At 41.3% G+C, this 25561-nt stretch overlaps 3 protein-coding genes across 7 annotated transcripts in view; 2 read left to right on the top strand and 1 right to left on the bottom strand.

Moving 5' to 3' along the window:
* Positions 1–24883, top strand: part of rab4b (RAB4B, member RAS oncogene family) — a 34085-nt gene extending 9202 nt beyond the window's left edge. The window contains exons 2-9 of one of the 5 annotated variants that reach the window (XM_058079687.1): positions 5817–5950; positions 9627–9656; positions 11941–12021; positions 13613–13727; positions 13812–13874; positions 14888–15042; positions 15379–15474; positions 15557–24883. In XM_058079687.1, the coding sequence (XP_057935670.1) occupies positions 5926–5950; positions 9627–9656; positions 11941–12021; positions 13613–13727; positions 13812–13874; positions 14888–15042; positions 15379–15474; positions 15557–15672 (681 nt within the window). In that variant the 5' untranslated portion in view covers positions 5817–5925 and the 3' untranslated portion in view covers positions 15673–24883. Of the gene's footprint in view, positions 1–5816; positions 5951–7744; positions 7921–9626; positions 9657–11940; positions 12022–13612; positions 13728–13811; positions 13875–14887; positions 15043–15378; positions 15475–15556 lie in introns of those variants that run through there. The other 4 variants (XM_058079688.1, XM_058079689.1, XM_058079691.1 and 1 more) reach the window with 4 other exon arrangements.
* Positions 18639–22706, bottom strand: ap2s1 (adaptor related protein complex 2 subunit sigma 1). The gene is made up of 5 exons (XM_058079693.1): positions 22553–22706; positions 22044–22193; positions 21707–21820; positions 19962–20021; positions 18639–19511 (listed from the first exon to the last, which is right to left on the bottom strand). The coding sequence occupies exons 1-5, from the start codon at positions 22553–22555 to the stop codon at positions 19410–19412; spliced, it is 429 nt and encodes a 142-aa protein (XP_057935676.1). The 5' UTR covers positions 22556–22706; the 3' UTR covers positions 18639–19409.
* Positions 24790–25561, top strand: part of arhgap35a (Rho GTPase activating protein 35a) — a 69341-nt gene continuing 68569 nt past the window's right edge. Inside the window, exon 1 of the mRNA XM_058079668.1 lies at positions 24790–24940. The gene's annotated coding sequence lies outside the window, so the exon portion shown is untranslated. The remainder of the gene's footprint in view (positions 24941–25561) is intronic.

Genomic DNA, 25561 nt, shown 5'->3' with positions numbered 1-25561 from the left:
TCACCTGCATGAGATTGAAGCTGACCTGAGCACAGGTGTTGTACACCTGGGCCTTTGGTTCTCACCTTTTAACCTCACCTGACTGGGGGTCAGTGACTCTCTTTTCTCATAGTGAGGCATTGTAAAGGTGGACTTAGGACACGTTAGAAGGCCATGATAGGTAGATAGATAGGTATTGTTGGTAGGTAGGCAGACCTACGGTGCAATGATTGTAATTGCATGAGACAGGAGGGATGTGATGCCTGATTTGTGTGCATCTGGTGTGGAGGTCACTGATGTAATTCATCATGGCCCCTGACATCATCCTCAAGGGTGGACTGTCTTCTCTCACTGACACATTGATGCACGGCCAGCTGAGAGCAGGACGCGACTTGCAGAGTACACTTAAAGGGAGGGTCATGTTTGGATTTTATTACATGTGAGTTCCACTGACCTATATAACACGTGTACATGTGGAACGCATTATGTTGGACATGAAGGTTTTCCATATTTTGTATTAGATCGTATTAAACCATTACATAAGTCATGATGTAATCATATTTCATTGTCTTCTTATGCTTAGAAGTACAGTGCAAGCTGGTTGACCTCCTCTTATATCATGTACATTGAAACTTTATGATGTACAGTAATAACAGAACGTGTGCAAAATCCTCAATATGATAGGGGCACTGTGCTGTTTTCGGAACCAGCTGGTTAAAGATCCATACGACAGGAACACGAGCCAAAGAGCTTCTATACAAGAAGAGCACTCTGCTGTTTTTGGGGTGATTATGTTAGTCAGCATCATGCATTATGTTTCTGAACGTCAGAAGTGTAAATGGAAGTTATATTTTGTTCATAAAACTAACTTCAAATGAAACATTGATTACATGATAAAGTCAGATTTCATGTGTTTTTGTCATGTTCTTCACTGTCATACAAGTGTAAAAAAAAAAGTTAACCTCGTACCTTTGTCCTTGTGCTACACAGGTTCCTGCTGGAAAAAAAATGCTAGTCAAAGATCCTCTATGTGACAGGAGCGCTCTGCTGTGTTTAGAGACCTACTGTAGAAACGTTGTCAAAGATCCTCTATGTGACAGGAGCGCTCTACTGTGTTTGGAGACCTACTGTAGAAACGTTGTCAAAGATCTTCTATGTGACAGGAGCGCTCTGCTGTGTTTAGAGACCTACTGTAGAAACGTTGTCAAAGATCCCCTATGTGACAGGAGCGCTCTGCTGGGTTTAGAGACCTACTGTAGAAACGTTGTCAAAGATCTTCTATGTGACAGGAGTCCTCTGCATTTTTAGACACCTATTGTAGAAACATTGTCAAAGATCCTCTATGTGACAGGAGCGCTCTGCTGTGTTTAGAGACCTACTGTAGAAACATTGTCAAAGATCCCCTATGTGACAGGAGCGCTCTGCTGTGTTTCGAGACCTACTGTAGAAACGTCAAAGATCCTCTATGTGACAGGAGCGTCCGGCTGTGTTTAGAGACCTACTGTAGAAACGTTGTCAAAGATCCTCTATGTGACAGGAGCGTCCGGCTGTGTTTAGAGACCTACTGTAGAAACGTTGTCAAAGATCCTCTATGTGACAGGTGCACTCTGCTGTGTTTAGAGACCTACTGTAGAAACATTGTCAAAGATCCTCTATGTGACAGGAGTGCTCTGCTTTTTTAGACACATATTGTAGAAACATTGTCAAAGATCCTCTATGTGACAGGAGCACTCTGCTGTTTTTAGATACCTATTGTAGAAACATTGTCAAAGATCCTCTATGTGACAGGAGCGTTCTGCTTCTTTTAGGGACCAGCTGTACTCCCAAAACACTCATCAAAGATCTTCTGTGTGACAGGAGCACTTTGCTGATTTTAGGGACCGAAGGGACCTACTGTAGCCAAAGATCCTTTAACTGACAACATCTGAACTGTTTTAGGTGGTGAGTGTGTGTATGGGGGGGGGGCTGTTCCTTCAATGCCATAATGACTGTAAATGTATATAATCATAAATCGCTGTAGTAGCTCTTTATCCAGATCCTCCCCAACATGAAACAGTCATGTGTCACCATAAAAACGCTCTCTGTAGTTTTAGTGTGCTCCCTATCCTAGCTAATTGCTAATTGATGTTGTACATGCTACGTCCACAGGGGCATCGACTGTGGATGTTTTCTTCCATAGAAAGTTGAGACGATGACATGTTCCTGTGCGGAGGATCAATCACGAGGGCTTGCGACAGGTGTGAGAGGAAGGAAATGAATAGAGAGCTTTTGGGGAATGCGTTTGTGCCTGCAGGGAAGCTACGCTAGAGACTGTGAGAGATAAACCTTAGATAGATAGACGGGTGTGTCCTGGAAACCTGGAAAAGGCTAATTAGAAGTGTGCTGTTTGTGTGTGATTCAATCGTTGTTAAAATGTGATGTTGTGTCTTTGTGTATGTCCAGTCGTGCACGTTCCTTAGCCTTGATGTTCTTTCCTTCTTGTTTTTGTCACATGGACTGAGGATTGATCAGAGTCTGTCTTATTTGTCTAAAAAAAAATGATGTGATGTGGCGCCTCTTTCCCCTGGAGACCTGCAATGTGATCTTCCCACAGGATGAATTCCTCTCATTGTGAGTGACATCATGCAGAGATTCCTCGACAAGTTCCATCCAGCAGCCAGGGAGCGCAGAAGACCTTCCATGTGTCAATATGTGTCTTAACATGAGATGCAAATGTGATTGATTATTTCACCTGAGTAGCAATGAGGCAGGAACGCATCAAGGCATGTTTGCAAGGTCATTATAGTGTTTGGTCGACATGAACTTTATGGAACTTATGTCACTTCACAATGGGTAATGGGTTAAAAAAAATTGGTAGGGGGGCTAGGCAGTCCACCTGGAATTATTTGGCTTATTTGAGCTGGAAAAGTGTCCTATGTGCTTGGGTCAATTTTTTCACACACAAAAAAATCAACCAAAAATAACAAACAACAAAGCAAAAGCAAAACTCAAAAACAAATATAAACACAGAACTTCTCTGTCCCGCTCCATCACACGGGCTCCAGGTGCCCCCGCCCGTTCTGCCTTGTATCACAGCCTCGTCTTCCTGGAGCTACTGTGATGTAGTCCCTAGGACAGGGGTGCTCACACTTTTTCAGCATGCGAGCTACTTTTAAAATGACCTAGTCAAAATGATCTACCCACTACAAAAATGCAAAACATCTATTTATTTTCAAATGTATTGAGGATTATTTGTACGTACAATGTATGTTGATGTACCTTACATAACCAAATGAGCCAATATTGCAAAACACACATAATTAACTATTAACATTTTTTGTAATTACCTGAGTTTACTTTGATGACTTGCACTGAATTGAATCAGCCAGGGATGCATAGTCCGGACAGTAGCTGCTGATAGCCAGGTTAGCCAGGCAAACGCACTTCGAAAAAGACATTGTGGAAAAAAAAGTCCACCTCCCATTCCGTATGGAAGTGATATGTTTTTGCCTTTTTACTTGGTCCAGCTCCTTCACTCATTTTAGTGACCATAAACTTTAGCGAGGGCTTAAAATCTGACGTAATTCGCCGACTAGCTTAGCACTTTGCATCGTTGTTTACGCATGAGCGGTGACCTAAAGGTCAAAATTCAGTTGTCATCTGACTGGTTGTCCTGTATGTCAATCAAGTAACGGGGATGGATGATAGGCTGACATCGTAAGTTCTGCAGCACTTAGAGACGTTGTTTGATTTGATTGGTCGCCCGAAGGGCAACATTCAGTTGTCATCTGAATGGCTGCCCTGTATATCAATCAAGTGACGGCATTGATGCTAGGATGATATTTTTTTAATGTCACGCCGCGATCGACCAGTACCACCTCCGCGATCGACCGGTAGATTGCGATCGACTTAATGAGCACCCCTGCCCTAGGATTTCCATAGTGACCTGTACTATAGAGATAATAGTTAGTTTACGACACAGTATTAAAATAATCTGATATTTTGAGACTAAACATGTAAATATTCAAGAAAGGGCTGCACGCCGGTCGAGTGGTAAGCGCGCAGACCTCACAGCTAGGAGACCAGGGTTCAATTCCACCCTCGGCCATCTCTGTGTGGAGTTTGCATGTTCTCCCCGTGCATGCGTGAGTTTTCTCCGGCTACACCGGTTTCCTCCCACATTCCAAAAACATGCTAGGTTAATTGGCGACTCCAAATTGTCCATAGGTATGAATGTGAGTGTGAATGGTTGTTTGTCTATATGTGCCCTGTGATTGGCTGGCCACCAGTCCAGGGTGTACCCCGCCTCTCGCTCGAAGACAGCTGGGATAGGCTCCAGCACCCCCGCGAGCGACCCTTGTGAGGATAAGCGTTAGAAAATGAATGAATGAATGAATGTTTGAGAAAAACATAATTTTACAAGAGTAAAGGCCTACATTTAAACGGAAAAACGTTATGTTACAGGCATTGCGTGAGACAGCTATGACAAGGGGGAACATACACTAACGCTCAAAAGTTTGGGATCACTTGCAAAATGTTTTTGTTTTCCAAAGAAAAACAAATTTTCATTTGTTTTCATTTGGTCGTCAAAGATTCTCTATGTGATAGCATTTTTGTCTTTTGATGGAACAACTGCAGCAACAGTAGCCAAACTTCCCTATGTGACATGAGTATTTTTGAAGAAACTTCTGCAAAAACTCAAGATCCAAAGATTTTGTATATGACAGGTATCAAAGGTCTTCTGTATAATGAACTATTACAAAAAAATGCTTGTCAAAGATCTTTGATACATGGACTGGAATGTGTTGGGTTTTTAAGAATGTACTCCACAAAGTGCTCATCAAAGATCACAAGAATGCAATGTCGCAAAACAAATCAAAGGTCCTCTATATCATCAACTATCGTAAAAAAAAAAAAAGCTTGTCAAAGATCTTTGATACATGACTGGAATGCGTTGACTTTTTTTAAGAATGTAATACAAAAAGCGCTAATCAAAGATCTCCTATATGACAAGAATGCTCTGCTTTTTGAAAGGAACTCCTCAAAGGTCCACCATATTAGAGGACTGATCTGCTTTTTTGAAGGAACTATTACAAAAGAAAATCCTCGTCAAAGATCTTCCATACAGGGCAGTAAAGCTCTGCAGTTTTAAAGGATCTACTGCAAAAACAGCCCCTTGAACTCACTGACATCCCTGGACTCATTTGGAGTTTGATGTCATCTCTTGACTTATCAGTGCTTCCTTGTGACCGCCACAAAAAAAAAAAAAAACACCTCAGTGTGCAATGGGAGCAAAGGTTGTAGGTCAGTGTGTAGTTGAAATATCGGCTGTTGACACCTGTGTTGCATATAGCACGGGTATGTATCTAGGTGACCTCAAATATATGATTTATTGTGTGTGATGGGGCTACAGAAAGCAACGCTAGCAAGTACACACTAGCTGTTTGCTGGGAGCCACATGCCTCCGCATGGTGTTGTGGGTTCGGTTTGCACGACTCACCGCAAACGCCTGCTTGAGTCTGTTGCTTTTTTAGCTAAACTTGAATCATCATTATTAGACACAGCACCTTGCGTGTTAATTACCCAGGCTACACTCGTTGCCTTTGTTCCTCGATATAAAACAGCAGGTCGTCAATTTCCCCGTTGTACTCTGTAGGCAATGCGCCATCTTTAATATCAACAGTGACGCCAGGTAACCACTATTTTCCACAAGACGTGATTCATTCCACTGACTCATTGTTTGTAGTAAACACTGTTAACGCCCCTCCCATTTATGATCACTGTAAACATGCTTGATCCCCCCCCATGGTGTGTAATTTCCCCTCCACGTGAGTCCCATCTAACGTGTTTCTTTACAGATAGTCCGAAGTCTACACAGAAGCTCCTTGTTTGGCCTGCAGCTCCCACATCTGTCATGATGACGAAACCTGCATAGGCCAAGAGGACAAGAAAGACACAAGGCAGACAATGAGTGATGAAACCGCCACTAAAGGTAAGCAAAGTGACTAACAGAAGTCTTTTTTTTCCGGGCCAGCTGCACACCTTTGAGGCCTCCCTTTCTTCTATATAACCCTCCTTAGGAAAACATCCTTTTGCCCCCACACGACGCTGAGCCTTGTGTTCCCTCGCTTCTGTCTTTAATCTCAGTGAAAAGTGCTTTTAACAGTGAGGGGACCTGCCAAAGTAGAACAAAAGCAGGGAGGAACTGGTACTGATATTAGCAAGAGTGGAAGGACTCTGTAATTTATCACCTGTTGCCCTTGGGCGGCCTTTACTTACCTACACCTCACGTCCTGAGCTTTGTGTCAATGTGGCTTACTAGCGTATGAGCACAAAGGAAGGGAAAGGTCATGAAGGAAGCAGCCAAGACCACTGATTCGTGTGCAGCAAACACAATAGTACTAGCAGTAGGAATGAACGTTTTTAAGGTGGGACTTTGTGGATGGAAGTTTGAGAACCGTTGGTCAAGTGTTCTTCTTATGATTTAATTTTCACTTGTGTCCATTCATTCATTCATTTTCTATTATCCTCACGAGGGTCGCGGGGGGTGCTGGAGCCAATCCCAGCTGTCTTCGGACGAGAGGTGGACTGGACAGGTTGGCAGCCAATCATAGGGCACATATATAGACAAACAACCATTCACACTCAAATTCATGCCGTGCAGCACTTGTGTTCGTTCATTAATTCATTTTCTACCGCTTATCCTCATGAGGGTCGCGGGGAGTGCCGGAGCCTATCCCAGCTGTCTTCGGGCGAGATACCCTGAGGTACACCCTGGACTGGTCGCCAGCCAATCACAGGGCACATATAGACAAACAACCATTCACACTCACATTCATACCTGTAGACAATTTGGAGTCGCCAATTAACCTAGCATGTTTTTGGGGAGAACATGCAAACTCCACACAGTGATGGCCGAGGTGGGATTGAACTCAGGTCTCCTAGCTGTGAGGCCGGCGTGCTAACCACACGTTTGCCGTGTAGCACTTGTGTTCATAGCTATGAAATATTCAGCTTACTGTACATATGTAACAGAAAATTAATCATATGATGTCTGGCTGCACGGTAGATGAGTGGTTCGCGCACAGGCCACACGTCTAGGAGACCTGAGTTGAATTCCACCCTCGGCCATCTCTGTGTGAAGGGTTTTCTCCGGGTACTCCAGTTTCCTCCCACATTCCAAAAACGTTCTAGGTTAATTGGTGACTCCAATTAGTTATGAGTGTGAATGGTTGTTTGTCTATATGTTCCCTGTGACTGGCTGGCCACCAGTCCAGGGTGTACCCCACCTCTCGCCCGAAGACAGTTATTCTCAACCATCATTTCATCACCTTATATTTGGATGCCACCTTGTGGCTATTTGGTGCACATACAAAATCCAGCTATAATACTTTTACGGTTTTGTTTTTTTTTATTTAAAACCGCCATATTGGTCATTAAGATAAATATTTTTTTCGTTGGTTAATTCACATTTCTTGCCAGTACGTTAATTATATTACTTCACTGTAAATCTCATTGGAACGCTCTTTCCTAATGGTGCTTTCGGTGACTGCTAAGTAATTACCCAATCTCAGTCACACACTTTCTGGGCCCTTCGGTTAAATTCCTCATAAAACCTTGATGTAACTACAAAACTGTTTGCCCAATATTAGAATTCATTTTTGAAATATACAGAATTCAAGTCGGAACTCACGTGTAATTTGTATCGATTACTTTCAACGAGCTATCCGTGGACGTACTGTTATTTCCGACAGCACGTAAAATAATCATTGAGCGACGTATGACGTAAACACGCAGCCGGGGCGTCTGGCTGTGGACGAAGCGAAAGACGCTTCGGAGTGTTTTCTAGCATCATACATAAACATTGTTCCCAAACCACCGTTTGATTTCCCAGTCTGCCGTGAAAACAGTGCTGTCATTGAGTTCTTAAAACGGCGAAGGTCAACATGTCCGAGACATACGGTATGTTTGTTTTAATGACGCTTCAATTTCGTACCTGTGAATGTTAGTTACGCACTGACTGTACAGCTCTGGCTTAGTAGCTAACATGCTAACTAATTGGCTAGCATAGCAGCTGCTATATCCCATCGCTTTTTCTCGTGGAGATAACTATATAACTAAGAATGCATATGGAGGTACATTTTTAAGACGCTCCTTGGCGAGTTTTAGGGATATACTGTAACCTTCTGACGAGGACGTATATCCGCTTCCGTAGCACTGGCAAACAGATGGGGCTATATTTTGCAGGTGAAAGTTGGCCGTGGAAAGTTGACGTGGGTAGGTGTGAATGATTACAGCAAGGACACTGTCGCAACCTGAGATCACTGACACCAAAATTGAGTATGACCTTGAAAATTGCTGTGATCTTGTTTATTTACCCTACAGAGGAAGCTCACGTTAGTGGCCTTCATAATGATAAGGACGTTGTAGAGTTGTGTGTGTGTTTTTTTTTTACATGCAGAGCAATACCTGACAGATATTGTATGACAAGATATCTTCATCGGTGAACACAAGGTACACATTTGAATAATACTTAATAAGATATTGGATTGGATTGGAATTGAGTGCTGGCGGTTGGTATTTGAAGTAATTAATGAAATTGTAGTGGACTTCTTGGCTGCGTCCACAAGAGGCGCTGTTGAGTCACTCATCCCGTTTGTGGGTTGAAGAACAAAAATAATACATATACTAAATAACTGCACAAATAATTTATAAATGTAGACTTCTAATAATCATGAATGTTTCCAATGACTCGGTCAAGGAATCATAGTCACATAGGCTCCATCTGTTCTAAGTTTCATTCATCTCTTGTATGAAAGTCTATCCCAGTGTGCAGCATTTATTATGTTAAAGTGCCGGTGCTAATGGTTACTCTAATAGCCATTTATTGATTTCGGACTCTCTTTTACCATGTCTTTGCAGCAGAGGAGCAGCAGTGGATCTTGCTGAAAGCATAAATATTTTTGTATTCAGCTAGAATTTGCAATCAAAATGTATTACGTCACTAAATATTTAGTGCAGTGTACGTTGCTTCTCACCTGAAGTCAGCTGGGACAGGCTCCAGCATAGACCCCTGCGACCTGTGCAGACTTTCATAGAACAAATTTTGTTGGTTGCTTTGTTCCACCCTCTGCCATCTCTGTGTCGAGTTTGCATGTTCCCACATTCCAAAAACATGTTAGGTTAATTTGGCGACTCCAAATTGTCCATAGGTACGAATGTGAGTGTGGTGTGGGTGTATTGCATCTGATTCAACTATACAGGTGTAATAGTTAAACTTTATTTGAACATGCATCAGGTTACAATGGAATGCATCACATCAATCAATTCACAGTTCCACGTGTCCAAAAGGAGAAGGAAGAAGCAAAGCTCATTAAATCCTCCCCCCAGTCCCCCATCTGTTACTTCTTGTTACCTTTCCAATAATACTGTTTAAAATGCCCCAGGTTGCTCTAATGTTGTTTTTATACTTGTCTAATAGTTGACTGTAATATTCCTTCTTACACACTCTTAAGATTGTGGTCAACTTATTTTTATATGTCTTATGTATATGTTCTTTCTGCTTCTTTAGTCTGTTGAATGATGAATTTCGCTTATAGTGTGATCTTCGTCCTTTTGTCATCCACGGCTGATTGTTTTTCTTTTGCTTCTCGGACATTTCTCTCCAGGGACAGTTGTCATCATACAGTTCCATATAAGTATGTATAAGTGTTCATATGCTTCATTCACATCCATAAGAGTAAATTGGTGTGTAACATTCATATACTCAGTTGATACCCAGTGATTTCACCCCCATCACGCCATTTCTTTCTTATTTTCCGCAGAGCTGCAATGGTAGGATACAAAGCCCACACCACTTCCTGATTCGGTGTGGTGCTGTCAACATATTGACAGCCTGATTGCTGTCTAAGGGAATATGGGATGTCTGGGAAGATGCTGAAGCCAGCTTTTAGAAACAGAGCTGTTAGTTTTGATTCTGTCAGCCGCGTTGCCATGACGGTTGACGACATGGGGTGTGAATGATGTGTTGGTGCCTGCAGAATTTTATACCGTATACATCCATAGTCTGCTTGCATGTTGACATTTGTGTCGAAGTTGACTTGTAGGCTCTCTTGGATCACCCACTGTTGACTTTGTGCACAGTTACATTTTCACGTTATGCTACTGCTACTGTCGCATTCCAGCTGAAGCTGGTTCTTCTAAGAGGAAGGTTTAAACATCAGTGTTTCTTGTTCCAACCCCCTTATGGTAAACGGTGTGGTAGCTCTGCTTCTTGACACACCTCATACGCACCTGGTTGGCTAAAGAGTATTGTAAATATTGTTGTAGGAGGGATCAGTGTTACTAATTTAACGGTCACTTCTAGAGATGAGTTTACAAAATACAACCACTTTTCCTTGTCTTATTGGACACTTTTGGAGTGCCGGTGCTGTTCTTAACATTCCTGACAGTCATACAAGTGTAAAAATAAGTGAACCGCTATATAATGAAACCAAATGCGCCAAGGGAAATTACTACTTGTGCCAGGGAGGAGAGTTTCTTCACACGGAGACTTAAACACAGCTGAATTTGCAGCAATTTATTATTGTTGACTTATTTTATGGAATTTGTTGGTATCCAAGAAGCATATTCTTTTTCAAAATGTCAGTTTTCCCATTTTTACATATAAGGTAGGGATGTGTGATATATGTACACTACCGCTCAAAAGTTTGGGATCACTTGGAAATTTCTTTGTTTTCCAAAGAAAAATAAATTTTCATGCATTTCACAAACAATTTTTTCCATTTCACAAACAATTTTTTCCATTTCACAACCAATGAAAATGAATCCGATGATTTTCAAAGAAGGATCTACATTTTTGCATCGAGGCCTACTATCAACAACTGTCAGTCCTCTGCATCAATCTCCTGGTATGGCTGCTAATCCAAGTTCATCATTTTATAAGGCTAATAGATTATTAGAAAAACCATATAAAATCTAAACTAGATCTCTTGCCATGCTGTTAACTACTCCCTTCAGAGAGCAGCACAAACTGGGTCTAACAAGGACAGAAAAACGCTGCACAACTGTGCAAGAGAGTGTGTAGTTTACGACAAAGATGCCTCACAGCTGCACTAAATAGTAGCCATCAAACACCAGTGTCAGTATCAACAGTGAAGCGGCGACTTCAGGATGCTGGACTTCATAGCAGGACTGCCAAGAAAAAGCCATATCTCAGACTGGACAAAAACATTTCCAAGTCATCCCAAACTTTTCAGCAGTAGTGTATACCAATAACTTTCTGCAGACAGATGCCGATATTGATTTTAATTTTAATTGGTGATCACTTGGAAATAAAGTGAAATAAAGCGCCCCCATAAAATGCAAATTGCACCTGAAATATGTTCCTACAAAACAGTAGAGAAGTCCACACAATTGTGATTGTTAACTTAAATGCTCAGGTTTGGAGGGGAAGTGACAAAGGTCGTTGGCAGCTGCAGCACATCACAGAAGTGGAGGGCTTGATTTGCTCACCTTATCAGTATGATGTCATAAGTCCTCATATCGGCCTGATAATTGTCCTGCACGCTTAATATAACGTATTCACATTTTGCGGTTCTAATTGACTTATTTACCGTGAGAGCACACAAAGTGGCTCGCTGTCATCAGAGCGGTGTGTGTGTGTTCTTAATAACAATAACAACATCTGTACAAACAGCTGCTCATAGCTGTGTTGCATTCACCCTAAGCCATGTTTAATAGCACTGATGGCTTTGACACGTTAATTGCTGCTGCTGCTGCTTCCCTTGCAGTGCACATCAAATCAGAAAAGGCCTGAGTGATTAGCGGGTTAATTTGTGGCTCACCGGGAACGGGGAAAGTAGTAGCTCAAACGAGATTAAAAGGATTGTCTTAGTCTCAGGTCAGAAGCGCCAAGTGCAGCAGGTTCAGGTTTTCCCTCGACATTACCTTAGCATTGATCTCTCCCTGCTTTGCTTTCAGACTTCCTCTTTAAGTTCTTGGTGATCGGCAGCGCCGGGACGGGGAAATCCTGCCTCCTCCATCAGTTCATTGAGAACAAATGTGAGTTTTTGGTGCATATTGTGCCGTCAAAGCTGAGCTCCATTTTCACATCGTGCCGAGGCCTGTCACACTAGCCACGTTTACATGAGGAGTTTTTTTCTTTCCGAATGACTTTTCCGAAAACAGTTGAATAAATGGAAAGGAATATTCCAATCTCTTGTCTACATGCGGCACTGTAATCAAACAGAATAGTCAATGTGGCATGCGCAGTAAAACATAAACATCAACATCACGTGATACCGACTTCCCTGAGTATTTCTTTCACTTGTTGGAATAACTCCGTATTGCCAGTTTTTCCTTCATCCAGTCTTGAAATTTAGTTTGGATCAAAAATAAACTTTCCACAGCAGTCCAGTGCTGATTGCTCTCCTCCATTTTTTAAAACCGAAGAACGTCTCAAGCTGCGTATTACATCATATATGAGCAAGCGCTTAAAGAACTTAAACAGGAAAAGATCAAATTTAATCTTGCTAATATTTTAAAATTAAAGTCTGGACATGTTTTGTATAGATATATATTTTCTTTTTTAATAAAACTGGACTTGTGAATAAAGTATAGTAGGGTTTAGATTCTGTTCCACAGGTGGCGGTAATGCACACGAAAGCTGCTTGCCAACCGCTAATAAACAACAGATACCCAAGATACCTCAATCGGATTGGGGAAAGGAATATTCCACCCCCGTGAATCTGATTATATATTCATTCGGATTGGCACTATTCTTTTCGGAATGAGGTGTATGCTAAAGTTAAATTTTTTTTGTTTGAGCAAATAAACCGAATGCAATTGGAATACTTGGGTCCATGTATACATGGCTACTAACGCATTTTGCGGGAAGATAAATGTCCTACAAATTATTGCTAATAAAAAAATATTCCTGACATTATTTTTTCATGAATGTAATGATAATACTGTCATCCTGGCTGTTTCTGTTTGATTTTTTGTGCAATTTTGCATTTTTTTAATAGCGTATGAACGCACATTGTGTTCTGCGTTCTTATTGACTAGGGCACTGTGGACATTGTCAATCAATCTCCTCCGTGCTGTGCCTCTTGTTGTGTTCAATGGCTAGCAAACAGCTACCAGTGTGACTATATTCTGGAAGTTTCAACTCTGAACTCTGTCTCCCCGGTAGAACCCACAATGTCGATGAGACATGCAACACCCAAAAGGCATAGGCAAGATACTAACCATCGTATAAAACGTTGGACTTCATTGTCTTTGTCACAAAATAACGATGCCCAAACCGGCTAAAATTTACATCAGATTATGTTTTATACACAACAGGCACAAGGAAAGTATTCGTTCGTGTTGCACACGACAAACACAGCTAGTGAGTTGTGTGCTCACTACCGCCCCGCCTCTCCCCACCGGGACAAAGAGACTGAATCAGTCACTGCTTTCATTCCGCTATAGAAGATATTATTTATCGTGTGGTTAATTGATTTATTGACAATACAGTCATGGCAGGTGTACTGTCGCCTTTCCTCTTGTGAACGTTATTCATTGACTTGAAATTTCTCTGTATCATGCAGTCAAGTTGCACACACTGAGATGGACCGCAATAATAACTTCATTCCATTTCTGTCTGTAGTCAAACAGGACTCCAACCACACCATCGGAGTCGAGTTTGGTTCCAGAGTGGTCAATGTCGCCGGGAAGACGGTCAAACTGCAAATCTGGGACACCGCCGGGCAGGAGCGGTTCCGGTAAATGCCCACAATTTCAAGTTTTGGCGATCGAAATTCAATAAAATGCATGACAACATATTGTAAAATGTTTTGCATTCCCAGTTCTGTGACACGCAGCTACTACCGCGGAGCAGCTGGAGCACTTTTGGTCTATGATATTACCAGGTAAAATCCACTTTGGCATGCAGCGGTGGTGTCCAAGCAGAAATGTAACGACAATGTATTGCGAGATAACTGAGTGTTTGGTGCTTTAATGATGCAATCATCTCTCATTCAGTATGATCTCAGGGAAGAACTAAATTTGAAACACTTACATGCTAGGACTACGTTAAAAAGCCATAGCTTTTCAGGATGTGGAATCAAACTATGGAATGGATTGAGTAAGGACCTCAAACAATGCACAACGATGAGCCAATTCACGAAACAATACAAGCAGTTGATGTTTGCTAAATACAAGGATGAAGAGTCTTGAACCAGTCATAATGTGCTATATATATCACTATATTGACACTTACTATGGTACCCATTGTGTCATTGTATGGTCATAATACCTCGTACTGCGGTACGTGACAAAAAATAAAAAATAATTAAAATTAATGTAAAAATTATAAAATAAAGTAAAAAAAAAAAAAACTTAAATTATATCAGGAAAGCAGGAAGTGAACAAATGTAATAGTTACTGATTGTAAAAGTACCAGATGGAGGGGTAGGATTTAATAAGCTTTGCTTCTTCCTACTCCTTTTGGACATGTGGAACTGTGAACTGATTATGGGATGCACTCAATTTTAATCTGATGCATGTTCAAATGAAATAAAACCATTACCATTCATCACATTGAATTGGTTCCAGACCTGACCACAATATGTGAATTTCTATATTAATACATGGAATATATTTGTAGTTATGGCATATAAAAACCTGTTTGAAATAGTCTAAATACAAGTTTTAACATTATTCCAGCCCTCTAGACATGAACTAAGATCCTTGTAGTTACCCAATCTAGTAGATAGAATTAGAAAAAATAAGACATAATAAATGAGATAACATTGATTCACTCACTTTCGAGACGGTGTACTTCCTGCGGTAGCTAGTTTTCATCAGTGTATTGTAATGGCAGCTTTAAATGGCTTTGGACTGGCGTTACCTAATCACTCCTTCATCTATGGTGTCTTTACAGCCGAGAGACGTATAACGCCCTGACCAACTGGCTGACAGACGCACGCACGCTAGCGAGCCCCAACATTGTCATCATCCTGTGCGGCAACAAGAAGGACCTGGAGGCAGAACGCGAGGTCACCTTCCTGGAGGCCTCACGCTTTGCTCAAGAGAACGGTAGCACCGCTCTCGTCCTTCTAGAACAGGGGTGGGCAAACTACGGCCCGGGGGCCACATCCGGCCCGCTAAGTGTTTAATACGTTCTTTCCATTTCATTGAAACTTAACATACAACCTGGCATCATGGCTTGAGCCAACCTTTTCATGGTTTAAGTAGCTTTTTTAATCAATTTGGTTGTTTAATGTGATCTGCTGTTGACAAAGTGCTCCTGAAAAAAGGGCCCCCCTCAATTTTGTTAAATCAATGCGGCCCGCGAGTCAAAAAGTTTGCCCACCCCTGTTCTAGAACATCTTCCCCGCTTTCTCACGATTTCACTAACTTCCTCCCGCACAGAGCTGATGTTCCTGGAGACCAGCGCTCTGACGGGAGAGAACGTGGAGGAGGGTTTCCTCAAGTGCGCTCGCACCATTCTCAACAAGATCGATTCAGGTACGCACACCTGTTGGTTAGATAGCCGATCTGCTTGGACACACAATGTCCATAAATGCTGTTATCCTTATCCCCCCCGAAGGCGAGCTGGATCCGGAGAGGATGGGCTCAGGCATCCAGTACGGGGATGCTTCACTGAGGCAGCTGCGACAGCCCAGAGGCAGCATCGCACAGAACAAGCAGCACTGTGGTTGCTAGTTGTGGACACCTTCAACCCCCCCGCCCCTTCCCAACAATCTTACTGTCCATAAACCCACACCGACAAGACAGTTACAGGTCAGTGGCCGCAATATCAGCCCAGCTCCAGTTGTTTTGGGGTGTCCTCTGAGACACCTCACAGCACCTGGATGAGTGGAGATCACCGCAACCCCTTTGGCGCTCTGGTAAGACTTACTGTGGGATTGGGTCTTCAGTGTTTCCCAGCTAGTAATGGACCAGTGTTGGTCCATGGGATGGATGAATGGGATATGCAGTATAGTCATGTTTTTTATTTAATACATGTGCTTCTCATTCCCGGTTTTAGTAACAACCGCAGCTCTAAAATTTGCACAGCTATTTTTTCAACATTATTATTATTATTATTGCTTTTTTCTGCTTCTTTTCAGCGTAAATGTCAAAATTAACACAGCAAAAGTTTGGAGGAGGTTTAGGAAGATGTCCGGAAGCTAATCCCCACCTAAGATCGGTTTCTTACCACGGAAAATGCACTTTTGCGGGGGTGCCGGCCTTACTGAAATGCACATTGTAGTGGATTTGCGTCCTTTCCGGTCCCATTGGCTGCAGCGGCAGCAACTCCATTTCACTGTACATATGCCAAAGTATCACGTTGGGCTCATTTTGTGTTAAAAGAGGGAGTCATCCAGTCGTGCTGTTACACAAGTGTGGTTGCCAGTTAGAAAAAAGCACAAAAACGTTTTATCTCACTAAAATGTCACCGCTCATGCACTCAAGACTGTATTGAAAAAAGTATTAGGACATGGCCTCATTGCTGAAGAAGGGTCTTTAGTTGGTGCATAAAGGCATGCCTTGGCAGCAATGATCGTCACAAATGAAAAAGAGTGCCAACACTCCAGAACCTCGTAGAAAAATGCTATACTTACAAATTATTTTGCCTGTAAAATTGTAGTTTCACATGGAAATGCTGTTTTTTTTACCATTAACATATTATATTTGTGGTCACAAAAAGGCTACATTGGGCTTTGGAAAATGTGATGTCACATTAAGACATTCTAAAAGCCATGTTGGACACACTCCAATGTGGAAGCTACGATAGCTGCAAAGTCGGGACAAACTCCTTCACTTCTCACTCCTGCAGTTGTCCCAATATTTGCGCCCGTATAGGTGCCGTCTTGAGGCAGGCCACATTTTGGTGAGCCTCAATTAGAAAGAAAAATGTCTTCTCACTGGTTTAGCACAGAAGCAGATTGAGTCTGACCTATGAGTTTTTTTCATGTCAGTGAGGCGACGGGAATTTCCACTGGAGCTTTTGATGTGACGCAATGACTTGGCACACAAAAACAAATAGTCTCAGATGATGAGTCAGACACACACACACACACACACACGTTATATATATATATATCTACACGACAGCAAGCTGTTTTCATTGTGTTATTGTTTATCTCTTCCTGTACAAAGACGTACGAGGGCCACACTGAGATAAGATCATCATTTCAAAAAGTAGTTTAGGAATTTTAACAGTCATGTTGTGTATAAACAATACGTTTAACATTACAACATGGTTCTCATTTAACTAATTTCTTCCTTATATGACTTCTCATAAAGTTAATACTTTTTGCTTATATTCACAGTTTATCCCACGTTTTTGGAAGAAATAAAAACACAGTTCAACTTTATTTCCATAACATTTCCAAAATTTGTGCAATTTCATTGTTTGAAAATATAATTATTTTTAAATTATGGTTTCTTGGGGAAAATACTTAATTTATACCCGTTTTCTCATTTTTGGACTATATTGTTAAAATTAATTTCTTAAAATCTGTACTATAAGTACAACTTGTATGTCATATTCAGACGTTCGTCTCCAAATTACTTTTTATTCTCCTAACATTCCAAAGTATTTATCATATAATGACACTATTCAAATTATACACCATTTTTCCTCATAATTCCACTTTAGTCATTTGTATCTTTCCGTAACATTATTCTCCCGTACTATTGCAACTTTTATTATTTGTAAAATGACAGCTTTATTCTGGTAACATTATTGGTGTATATTCTTCTCGGTGTGGCCCTAGTACTCCTTTGCACCTTCTGCAAGTGCACTTTTACTTTGAAGAGGTTTTGTTTATACTGTAACTATATAGGACTGTACATTTGATTTGACTTGAACTATAATAAAAGATTTTAATTGTCATCATTTCTTACTAAAGAACAACTGAGTGCTCTTGCTGCCCGTGTGTGGCAGTACTAGGAATAACTCATCCAAAGCGATTCTGTTGTGTGTGTATTTAACCAGCAGCTCATAATGAACCAGCCATTGTTTTCCGATGCCATCATACTGTACCAACAACTCAGTTGTTGCTTAGTAAGGAATGCCATATCATCTGAAATGAATGTACATCCGGTTTAGTGTGTGTTGTAAATAAGAGTTGTCTTTAGAGTGACTGCTGTTCATTGATTGTAACAATTATGCAACCTGTTGTAAAATCTGCTTTTTTGCCAGTGAAAATCCAGCATGATATCACTGACGTCTCTGACCTCTTAACTGGCTACCTGCGTAAAAAACACACAGTTGCCGATATCCATAATCCTAATTTATAAGACACCGGTGTGTCTTACAACAGTCCCGCCCCAATGGATCCCCTCTGGCTCCAGTTTGTCTTCAGGAGGCAATGGAGCGAGGGCGGCAGAAGGGGCTTGCGTGATGAAGAGTAATAGGCCGCCGTGTCTAATCGTTTTGATTTAGCTTCTGGGGTCGGTTCAGTTACAGCTTGAGTGGTTTTATGTTGCTCAAGTGGATCTAGCGACTGATTTATTGATCTCGGGCAGGCTGTCAGACTGGCGTCATAATTGAATTGGCAGTGTGAGGTGTAATGCCGACAGTCTGGCGCCAGAGGGTGCCCTGGCACCGCATTGTAAAACATGACGTCATTATCAATGGTCTTGAAACAGTTAACCGGAGAAGACTTATAGAGGCTAAATTTGTTCACATACTTTATTTATTTACATATAATGGGACATTTTGGGGGTATTGTGCTGGGAGACAACACTAGTAAAAAAAAACGGACAAAAGGAAGCAGTATATATTGAACTACTCTACTCAAAATACAAAAAGAAACATGTTTGGTAGAATAAGGTTAGTATTATGTTACGATAGGTGGTGGTGTATTTAAAAGCCAATAAGTGACACCTAATACATTTATTTAACAGGTAAATACTGTTTGAAGCGCACAAGTAGCGTGCTGCTGGAATGAATGCGTTCCATGATATTCAACGAGATACACTGCACACATCATACTAAGCACACACAGCGGTACTGCTTCCCAAAATGTGCGACATACAAGCACCACGTCATTAAGTTGAAATGCCTTTGCGAAGGTACAGCCGTCACCTGCTGTGTTTTGTCATCGCGCACTCAGGCCGTGTGTGACATGACATCACCAGCAGGTTTTAAAATCATGTTTTAAAAAAAGGATGACGGGATACACTGCACTGATCATGATGGTGCTTCATTACAGTAGTGCTTTTAAGATGATTGGAGAAGACGGTGGTACGAGTTTCTTCCCTCCGTAAAAGCCTATAATTCAGATTCTAACGCAGGGCTTAAATATATATTTTTTTAAAAGTCCCTGAAATGGACGGCCTTCATGAGCAGTGCAACAACATGACAATATATGAATTTCTATTAGAGTAGGAACTCCCCTCCTGTGACAGGACAAGGAGGGATGGGGACGTTGAGGAGGTTTTGTATTCTACTCCAGCGACTGGAGCATGAGGAGCTGCTTGAGGACCTTGGTCTGACTGGTCTCCCTGATCTCTCCGGCGAGGAACATCTCGTCCACGACCGTGTACACCTGCAAGAAAACGAGATGGCTTGGCGGCAGGGCTGACAGCAGATAAGTCACATCAACAAGTTCTGAACAAAAATAGTCCAACAAATAATAGCCAAAAGCCACAAACTGAAAGCAGATGTGACATTATCTGGTTGCCTCCTCACATACATAGGACTTCCTGGAACATTGCCTCATGAAATGACGAGTTGTCAACTCATCACTTATGAAAATAGCCACTGAATCACCCAGCTTCATGTAAAAAAAAAGACAGCATTTCTTTTGTTTCTATAAGTGGAACATCAATTGGGACAGTTTTAATTCACAAGGGCACCAACGGCAGCTGGAGAGAGCAGTTTTTTTCCCCTCCGCACCAGTTGGTGTTAATTAGACATTGGTTGCTATGGAATCACAGGGAAACATTCATGTGTCTTTCGTACTCTTGTCACTGATAGTGTGAACATTTCTTCTCACCTTGTAGAAGTTGAAGACGAGGTCCAATTCACACACGTTGTGGAAGTACTCGTTGAGCACCTTGCAGGAGACACACAATGGGGTGACTTCACGGCGTCATGACGTGATTGTTTAGTTGCAATAATGGTAAGAGTGAGATATCCATTTATTTTTTCCACCCATCCATTTTCTATGGCGTTTGTCCTCACTAGGGTCACGGGGGGGATGCTGGAGTCTATCCCAGCTGACATTGGGAGAGAGGTGGGGTACACCATGGACTGGGCACCAGCCAATTGTACAGGACCATTTTATGGAGTCAAAGATCAAAGAAAGTTAACTGGGTCCAGACCTGACTGATAAGTGATGTAGGATTCAATATTAATAAGGGGAATATTTTTGTAGTTAGAGCATAGAAAAACAGTTTATGACTTCCTAAACATGATTTTTACCATTATTAGAGCCCTGTGGACACCACATTGCGTAACTCCTACGCACAGGCTATGGGATCACTGCAGGGACACAAGATGGCCGCCGCTTTAAGTATAGCATGCTACCAAGCTTCTAGAATAGAGAAATTGGAGGCTAACTAAACCTAAAAGGTCTTCAAGCGGAGTGGAGGGAAAAAAAAATACAACGCAAGAAGCCACAAGTTACCACTTCCTCATGGAATGGGAGGAGAACTTTAGTCATGTCGGACTCTGCATCCATTTCTAAATGCGTGCCGTGCAAGTTAAGGTAATGTAATGTCTCATCAGTGTATCATGGCTGACACATGGTGACCAGAATACTACATGACTCGTTTTTCAATATTTTGGACTAATAATAGACCATAGTCAACAACAAAGCTTTTTACTTTTTTGGAAAAACGCCGTTTGAGCTGCAAAACGGTTAGTCAAAGATCCTCTAAGACTACACAGCTTTTATGGTAGCGTTAAAGACAGAAATGTAAAAACAAAGCCAGAAATAGTTGCTATATGTATTCCATTTAAAAACAGGTCTTTATTATATGCAGTCAACCCTTGCTACATCGTGGTTCGAATATCGCTCCCTCTATTGCAGTTTTTCAAAAATTATTGCCATTTAGCGGTTGACTATGGCCCAGTATTAGTCAACAAATATTGAAAAATGTACATGTTAAATGCAGTATACTGACCACCAGGCATCAGTGATGACACAGATCACCGATGACAGTACCTTAAATCTAATTACCTTAACGTGCATGACGTCAGCCATTACATGTCTGACATGATAAAGTGAAAAAATAAGTTATCCTCCCATCACATGTGGTCTATTTCTGACTTCTAATTATCTTTCTTCCTCGCTCTATTTGAAACCCTTTCTGTTGAGAATGAATTAATTTGAAGCTAACTAGTTAGCCTGCTAGCATGCTTGCGCATTAGCAATGTGGTGTAAAGTGACTATAGGGGTGTTTATCGTGTCAGCAATGGTAAATGTTCGACACAATGTCACCCTGTCGTAGATGATATTTGCTTAAGAGTTTGTGGTCCTGAAACCAACTGAACACTATCTTTGTGTTTTTGTTGTAATAAGATCTTAGAGCAGACTTTTGTAAACTGCACCACCCTCAAGAATGTTCTATTAATGTTCAGCAAGACATAAGAATGTGTTTTTTCAAAGACAATCATTAACAGACATTCCTGTAAACAATCAGACCGGAACAACTCAATCATCATAGCTGACTTGCTGAGCAGCTCCACTGTACGCTATACAGTACATTGTGTGCTTTAAGTGTGTGTGCGTGGTACCTCGACAAAGTTGTGGATTCCCTCGAGATATGCCAAGTTGTTATCAGTCACGTCCACACAAATGCAGAAGTATAGCCCAGCGTAGCGTCGGTATATGATCTTAAAGTTTCGGAACTGGGGGGTGGGGGGAAAAGGCCATGTCAATTTCATTTATGTAGAGCTAAGTCACTGTAGTGGTTATCTCATGGACCAAAGGACTCAATGGAGCCCTTCTGTCACCAATGGGTCTTAATTTGGCAAGGCTAAGTGAGATGCTGTTTGAAGCAATCAAGGTGTAGCAAATGTATGTCTATGCATTCTATTGTTAATACGTGAGATACTTTTGCATATTCCTCACCTCCACAAAGTTGGTGTGCTTGGCATCCCTGACAGTCACCACAGCGTGCACTTCTTCGATTAATTTTTGCTTCTCATCATCGTCAAACTGCATGTACCATTTGGCCAGTCGTGTCTTTCCAGCTCGGTTCTGGATCAAGATGAAGCGGATCTAACGTATGGGACAAAATCAGCACAGTCAACGTTTGTACATGTCAATGTACTCCACTACTATATCTCTATGCTAACTGTTAGCATGGGTGGACGACTTCATTCAACTGCACACGTCCTGTTAGCGTTAGCCAAAGTGTAAGACAGGAGCAGCTGGTCCACAGTAATAATTTTAGTGCTGTTTCAATTGTTCATCACAAAATAGTTTAGTTTTGTTTATTACAGTTGTGTTAACATGCGATTTTAGCTTTAGCGATTGTAATTTAGCAATGCAGCTAATGGTTGTGTACGGCGAGCGGTGATACGGAATGAAATCTAAGCTTAGATAGCATGTGCTGGGTCTATTTGTGACATATTTACCATTTTCTTCTCCTAAACGTACACCTTAGACACTCCAGAGGCTCGTTCTTGGACGATTATGCCGTTTTTCGACAAAAATACATCAGTAATACCTCCGACCGCTCGCCCGCTATCTTTTACCAAGCTATCAGGAAGCGAAGGAAGAACTGGTGATGTCGCGTTGCATGCTGGGGGATGTAGTTTTTAATTCAACCAGTTAACTAATAGTAATGAGTCTTAAAACTACAATAACCGGCGTTCTTTGGTAAAACGTTTCATTGTGCATTTTTGATCACATGACAGGCTAAAAATATTAGACATTTGTGAAAGTAAAAAAATATATATACAGAGCATTAGAAAATAAAGAAGTTGAATAAAGTAATAGACTTACTAACATTACTAATCGATATTATAATTATAAGTTTGTCTGAAAGCTTCCTTAATTTGGCACTGTAATTAGATGTTGGTCTGAATCACCAGCTAGTTGACCACAAACGGGAAATTTGGACAGCCTTCCTCGCTCTCTGAGCATTCATATGAATTAGATGGGGTGGAGGAACTGGGGCTGTCAGGCATTGCACAACGTTTGAGGAGAGGAATGTACGAACCCTTGGGAACTACAAGTATTTCAGCTGCAAACACAGACAGAGGGATGAGGTGAAATGTTGAGGAAACAACAATGGCAAGGACTTCTGCCCAGAAACTACGGAAGGGAAACTGACGCGGATGTGAAACAGAGGCAGATTATTATTATTAAGAGAAACTTTGACCCCTGCTGATCTGGTCTTGTGTGATTGGGGTCATGCAAATATTGCTGGAGAGAGCACAGTGTGATTGGACATGAGTCTGTGTGTTTATTTAAACAAAGGTCAGTGCTCTTTCAACACAGCCTGGCTTTTAGGCAGGATCACTTGGCGAAAACAAAAATGCATATTTGGACCTAGCACGGTGCGTTATTGGTAATCTCTTTGGCATAGTCCAAAACGTGTAGACCAGGGGTGTCCAAACTATGGCCTGGGGGCAATTTGCAGCCCACAGCATGTTTTTAATTGGCTCATGACATTCTAGAATAGGTGTTAATAATATTTTTTGTCACAACAAACACAAATTTTTGTCTTTAAAAACGCATAAAAAAGTATCAAAATGGCCTGGGCATGCTTTGACTTTTCCATATGCAGCACTTGTAGTGTATGTTGATCTACAATGGATTGGTTTTAATGTACCAAAGTCGCCCCTGCATACTTAAATAGTAGAAAAAGTTTGGACACCCCTGGTGCCAACTACTGACGGTTGTTGCAATCACATGGATTTTAGTGTGGTAGTGTGGCTTTATAAAAAAAAACTACATATCATAAAACATGTATATTACCTGGGAAAATATGCAAATATAGCATACATGGCGCATTAGGCGATATTTTTACATTGATATAGTGTAAATAAACATTTTATATATATTTTTAAAATAAAATTAAATTAAAAATATATACATATTTAGGGCCTACTCAGGAATTTTTTCCCGCTGTGTTGCATTTCATTTACCATTAGTTGTGACTACAATTGACAATAAATGCAATTACATTAACTGTGGACAAGCTAACAAAACATATATTTATTAAAGTCTATTCGTGAAGTCGTTAAATATATATGGAATATATATTTTTCTATATATTTGGGTGGCTGGAGGTGGAACGTGTGTGATGGTGAATGTACAAGCGTGTGTTGTAATTGTGTGTGTGCACCACTGGGCGAGACTGTCTCTCTGTGTTGGCGGTGAAAGAGGAGGGGAGATGCTGCTGCTGCTGCTTGGAGTCGGGAAAAAAGGGGCCGCCATTATTGGGAAGCTGACAAAAAAAGAACCCACAACCGTCACACATTTTTTCTAGCTTGCCAGGGAGCTCAACCACACGAAGGAAGACACGGACTGTTGGCTCCACTCTGGGTCATTTCAACAGACGAGATCTCGATCGCCTCTCCCCCACTCCCGATTTTTTTTTTTTTTTTTTTGAGGGGTTTTGTTATTTCGGACACAACAAAGGAAATAATAATTGCTCCAAACAACGTGGTGGCGAAGCAATACAGACTTCAACAAAAGAGCGATTCTTGAAAGCAGCGGCAGCAACAGCACCTCCTTTTTTTGCTTCTTGTTTTGTTGAGGAAGACTTTGTGCTGCATTTTCCCCGCTTGCGTCCTAACTAGCATGTCTGTTAGCCCTCCGGAACGCGAATGCTAATGTGAAAACTTCAGTCGTCAGCATAGAAAGTGGGAAAAATGAACATTTAGACTCTTTTGAGACAGATAACGCGGATAATAAGTATTGGTGGGGAGTGTTTTTGTCTTTTTTTTTTTTTTAAAGACTACCCAAGAGAGAAGAGAGGAGTGGACGGAATCCATAGAGGAAGGAATGTTATGGTAGGTACTCATTTTAAATTAGTCACAATTTGCTTTTATTCCCTGCTAAATAATATGTCAAATTATAAACATTTGTGAATAACAAGGAAATGGGAGTAAACCCCAATCCCCACAGGGTTTGTGTGATCCAACCCCCTTACTTGTAATCATAATTCTTCCTCATATTATAATAATAACAATGCTCGTGTTGTGTATTTAAAGCTATTACACAGCAAGTTAACACACCCGTGGAGTGTACCAAATATTAAAAGCAATTGTTTGCAGCGCAACACCTGGAATGCATTGGTCAGGCCTGCAGAAAGTGCACACAAAATGTTGGCTTGAAACAACAATCATGACCGGCGGGTAAACTATTAGATCTAATCAGCAGAATGAGCAACAAATGCGAGTTGACGCGTTTTAGCGCTTTCAGGGACAAATCCTTAAATCATCCCTATTGGCTGCATATTTGGATTAGTCAGGCTGTTTAGCACATTTAAGGCATTTCTATCCCATTTCCTGCAACGTGAGGTGATGAGCTCACGAATCTTATTTTATGCCACTCATGTGTCACGGCTTCATTTCACTGCAAAGTGGTCATTGCACCCCCCACCACCTCCCTCCTCCTTTTGCCAGGCCAGC

Source organism: Doryrhamphus excisus, chromosome 8 (assembly GCF_030265055.1).
Source record: "Doryrhamphus excisus isolate RoL2022-K1 chromosome 8, RoL_Dexc_1.0, whole genome shotgun sequence".
Lineage (NCBI taxonomy): Eukaryota > Metazoa > Chordata > Actinopteri > Syngnathiformes > Syngnathidae > Doryrhamphus > Doryrhamphus excisus.
This window is presented reverse-complemented; position numbering and strand designations above follow the sequence as displayed.

Coding starts and splice junctions, on each gene's coding strand:
- ap2s1 (XM_058079693.1), bottom strand. Junction 21,821..22,043: donor AGCACACCAACTTTGTGGAG/GTGAGGAATATG, acceptor CCCACCCCCCAG/TTCCGAAACTTTAAGATCAT. Junction 19,512..19,961: donor TCGTCTTCAACTTCTACAAG/GTGAGAAGAAAT, acceptor GTTTTCTTGCAG/GTGTACACGGTCGTGGACGA.